The sequence below is a fragment of the Micromesistius poutassou genome, assembly GCF_964030765.1.
Source record: "Micromesistius poutassou genome assembly, chromosome: 2".
NCBI classification, from domain to species: domain Eukaryota; kingdom Metazoa; phylum Chordata; class Actinopteri; order Gadiformes; family Gadidae; genus Micromesistius; species Micromesistius poutassou.
In genome coordinates this window covers 8,231,340-8,236,339 of record NC_140272.1, presented here as the reverse complement: position 1 = coordinate 8,236,339, position 5,000 = coordinate 8,231,340, and the positions used below count along the sequence as shown (strand labels likewise).

Below are 5,000 nucleotides of genomic sequence, written 5' to 3'. Positions count from 1 at the left end.
ATTTTGGCCTGTGATTGGTCAGATTTGTGACCGGGCTGGTTGATAGTGGGCCATGATTGGTCAGATTTGTGACCAGGCTGGTTGATAGTGGGCCATGATTGGTCCGATTTGTGACCGTGCTGGTTGACGGTGGGCCGTGATTGATCTTATTCGTGACCGGGCTGTGATTGTGGCCCGTGATTGGTTCATAACCAGGCTGGTTGATGGTGGGCCGTGATTGGTTGTGATTGGCCAGGTTGTTTGCGTGGGTCTGATTAACATTCTTCTGTCCGTACGCCAGCAGGATTAACAAACAAGCCCGACGTCTGGGAAACTGGAGCCCTGTCTTATTTATAGGAGAGGCCCTCGCCTTACAATACACAACAATAGACTTTCTTAATAATGTAGTACAGCGCTATACAATACAGTACCATACTAGACTCCCACTACACTACTGTTCACTACCCTTCCATCATTTTACAATACAATAAACACAGCATACAGTACAGAAGGTACTACATTAGATTCCCTTCTAATCACCCCATTTCCTATTTTGCTACAAATCAGTCTATTACTATATTTTATATGTATACATATATATATATATATATATATATGTATATATATAATGCATGCATAGACTGATTACAGTAACGCAGGATTTTATAGTGTCATACTATTTCCACCATTGATGCAAATGAATTGACCTTGCAGAAGATTGTCTCTGTTGCACCACCTAGTGGATGACTTCAAAATAGTAAGGAATTAGGATACCAGTTCCAGGAGCAATTAATAAACATTGAATACATTTGATTTAAACATATCTCACATGTCCTACATAATTTATTATATTGTTTATGTGAACATACAGTCGGCCTCTTATCGATTATTGAAGAAACACATTTGATCAGAGCGTTCAGACAAGGTTGAAGTGGTTTGAAGTAATCAGTAAACGTCTTGGATATTGTGACGTAAGTTGATATGGCTATTTCTATGTTGGCTACTAGAGAGCGCTACAGCCTCTTGGATGTGTAGTTCAAAGGTTATTGACCTATGTGTTGGAGTCACATGTTATGTCGAGCTCAGTAGGCCTATGCAATGTACATACATACATTACAATGTATGTAATCTATGTATGACTTCGAGCCAAAATATTAAACAGTCAACTCTACAGCATGAGTCCCTGAGTCAATCATAACCACTAAGTAAGGAATCATGACAGATATGTGTTGTTTAATCCTTGAGGTTCTACTCTGAGCTTGCAGCCTTGCACACAATGGTGCGTCCACAGCCAAACACACAACTGCCTCCCAGAAGACCCCGCTGGCCGTCTTCCACAGCTGGCCGTTTTTGTTTACAGCGAGATATGAGATGAGAGATGTTTAGATGATGTCATCGAGGAGTAGCAAACCATGCAGACATGACCGCACAGCCACGGAAATACCCTCCATCTCCCTCAGACCACAGCCACGTTTCAAAGAAAAGTACACACGTAACATTTAGCTTTTATGTGAAGTTTATTGCTGCTCAAATTATCATTTTTTTATTTGAAATTATTACACCTTCATTTTTATCCCAAGAGCAAAAGAGAAGGAAAAATGCGGATGTCTGGGAATGAGGATCAAACTGTCAAGCCACTCACACGTTAAGCTCAGAGCCCAAGATAACAACAGCTGTGTGCTGTCGCTCCTGGAGTTCCTACACTCCCGTCCAGAGCAACAGACAGAGGAAGCTGCAGCTAGCGAGCCTCCCCGGAGAGGGTGCTGGGTGCTGAGTGCTGGTGGGGTGGGGGGTGATGTCTTGTCACTGGGAGTACGCCAGAGCACCGGCCCCCTGGCCGAACCCAAATCCCTTGGGGCCAAAGTTCTTCCCGTAGCATGCTGGGTAATCCAGACAGAGAAGAAGAGGTTATGACACAATACATTTACCATTTAATAGATAGATAGATAGATAGATAGATAGATAGATATAAGAAAACTGTATTAATCCCCCGAAGGGGAAATTCCTTTGTATCAGCAGCCCAGAAGCAGTGGAAGGACATAAAATGCACATATATTACACAGTATAAGTGTGTAAATGCAATGTAAACAACCAAGACAAGTGGCCCAATAGCTGTAGTGATATCCCTGTCGAGGGGGGCAACTCTGAGACTGCGTTCATATTTCACTGTGATTCCACATAAAGACATTAAATATTATGAGAAGTGTTTTGAGCGCTTTAGTCAACAGACCTTTGCAGTAGATCTCTCCATCTTTGTCGGCCAGGGTAGTGGACTCCAGCCCCTTGCCACAGTTGGCACAGCGGAAGCAGGATTTATGCCAGGACTGGATAAGGGTTAATGAGGGTTAGAGTCAGTCCCCATGGCTAACCACCACACCCAGCTCCAAAACACTTTCATTCATGTACAGAACCTGAAATAGGATTTATTACCATTAGGGGTGTATTCTTGTGGTATCTAATTCTATCTCACCATCGCCTTACCTTAAGCACCATAAGCATAAGCATAAGCATAAGCATAACCTTAACCTTAACTAATAATCTAAACTCACCTCACTTTACCGTCGTAACCTAACCTTAACCTTACCTTATCCTTTTCTTACCGTAACCTTAACCTTACCGTAACCTCGCCTCCCCTCATAACCCTCCCTCATGCTGAGGATCCGGTCGCGTTGGGTGGGGTGTGGTCATGTGACTCCTCTTACGTTGCCGCCCCCGATGAGTTTCTCGGCGGCGTAGACCATCTTGCTGCAGCGCGGACACACGTCTGAGCCCCCCAGGGTCTTGGCAAACTTGGAGGCGTTGGGGTTGTTGGTGGGCTGGTGGGCAGCTGGGCTGTAGGGGGGGGGGGGGGGGGGGGGGACATGTATGGATGAGTCGGTGGGTGGATGGATGGATGATTGATGGATGATTGGGGGGTGGATGGATGATTGATGGATGGGTGAGTGGGTGAGATGATGGATGGATTATTGATTGATGGATGGGTGAGTAGGTTGATGGATGGATTAATGATGGATGGGTGAGTGGGTGAAGGGGTGGATGGATGGATGATTGATGGATGGGTGAGGGGGTGGATGATAGGTGGGTGAGTGGGTGAGTGTGTGAGTGGATGGATGAATGATTGATGGATGGGTGAGTTGATGGATGGATGAATGGTGGGTGAGTGGGTGAGTTGATGGATGGATGATTGGTGGGTGAGTGGGTGAGTGTGTGGATAAATAGATCCATCTATCCATCCATCTATCCATTACTAATGTCTAGATGGTAATGCTGTGTTGCCTACGCTTCGTGCTTAATCCCGAGGTTCTCTCCGCGGTCGGTGCTCAGGGTCCCGGCTCCGCCCCCGAACCCGTAGCCTTTTGGCCCGTACTTCTTGCCATAGCAGGACTTGCAGTAGATCTCATCCACATGGACGGCCACCGTTGTGCTGTCCAGGCTCTTGTTGCACACCACTACACACATCACGGAAGACACACACGCACGCACAAATATACAACCCACATACAAGACACACACGCATAGACACATGCATACAGGTGCTCACATACACGCACACACAAACACAGACACATACACGCACACACACAAACACAGACACACACACACACACACACAGATACACACACACACACACACACACACACACACTCTTACACGCAAATACAAACACACACGCACACACCAACACAAATATACACACACACAGAAGACATTTACATTCAGAGTGAGTTTGTATTGCAGTCTCATACAGGCATCTACAGCACAGCCAATCCAACTGAAGACAAGACTCTTCAGTTGGATACAGCTTAATACCCTTGGTCAATTAAAAATATGTGTTAATAAGTGAAGCATTCATACATTCAATGTATAATTGACATTATTGATATAATCACCACATCACCAACGACCAGGGCTGTGAAACACATTCTCACTGGTGTGCACTGTTTTGTTTTTTTTAACACACAGAGATCTGACTGTCTGTCTTCCATATAAGGAAGACAGGCTGGGAATCACATGTTTGATTGTGCCCAAATAAGGGCAGTGGTTTCTAGAGGCAACACTGCTGACGCCTGGCTCTGAACGCCGGTGCCAAATACTCTACATTCCACCCTGGTACTGCCTGACATTAGGGGGGGGAGACACATCTCTCTTCTGGAGGAGGGGAGGGGGGGGGGGGGGGTTGTGTAAGGCCATGACAACTTTGAACCCAGCTCAACCTCACACACACACAGAAGCAAGTACACACATAAAAAACACACACGCAAACACGCAGACATGCAGGCACGCACACCCACACATGCACACAAATGCAAACATGCACACATGCACACACATGCACGCATACACACCCAGACACACACCCACACACAGACACACACCACTTACTGCACTGGAAGCAGGACTTGTGCCAGCTCTGGCCCTCACACTGGACGTCCTCGGCGAAGTAGACCGTCTTCTGGCAGCGGCCGCACTTGTTTCCTCCTCCGAAAGGCATTCTGCGGGGAGCAGGACAGCATCTGTATACATTCCCCCTCCGCTGTGTACACACACTGGCTTCCATCCTGCTCAGGGCAGGGGTTCGACCCTACCTCTCATCCTGAGAGGGAAAAACAGGTCTGAGACGGCTCTGTGAGTGGAGACGTCACGATGTCTTTAAAAGACAGCGTAGCAGTTTGTGATAGTGTAGGCCTGCTATTAGATACCTGTTATTCTCTCTGTTTAGATGACTGTCAAAGTCCCTGTCTGTCATTTAAACACATTCTTCCAGGGCTTAGGTCATTCGATGGATATGACTTTGAACATCAAAAAAGCAAAAAAAAAAAACCGACAATGATAGTTTGAGTTAAAGTTAGCTTTGTGAGTGTTCTGCCTCCGTTTAGGGACATTGGTCACACATCCTGGAACGCAGGAAATTCCTGGCATTTGACTTTGTAATTATTCAACTTAGGCTTGAAGCTTTATTAGCTGAGAAAACTGAATCAGTATTTTGCATTGCATTAGCTTTGTTGAGAATTACTGTAGCT

At 45.9% G+C, this 5,000-nt stretch overlaps 1 protein-coding gene across 1 annotated transcript in view; it reads right to left on the bottom strand.

Annotated features, from left to right (window-relative positions):
• Window positions 1-1,514: 1,514 nt before the first annotated feature.
• LOC311339407 (cysteine and glycine-rich protein 1-like) overlaps window positions 1,515-5,000 on the bottom strand; it is a 4,129-nt gene continuing 643 nt past the window's right edge. The window contains exons 2-6 of the mRNA XM_084464787.1: window positions 4,363-4,472; window positions 3,260-3,428; window positions 2,682-2,811; window positions 2,210-2,303; window positions 1,515-1,859 (exon numbers count right to left, since the gene is read on the bottom strand). Of these exons, the coding sequence (XP_084320913.1) occupies window positions 1,783-1,859; window positions 2,210-2,303; window positions 2,682-2,811; window positions 3,260-3,428; window positions 4,363-4,471 (579 nt within the window). The 5' untranslated portion in view covers window position 4,472 and the 3' untranslated portion in view covers window positions 1,515-1,782. The remainder of the gene's footprint in view (window positions 1,860-2,209; window positions 2,304-2,681; window positions 2,812-3,259; window positions 3,429-4,362; window positions 4,473-5,000) is intronic.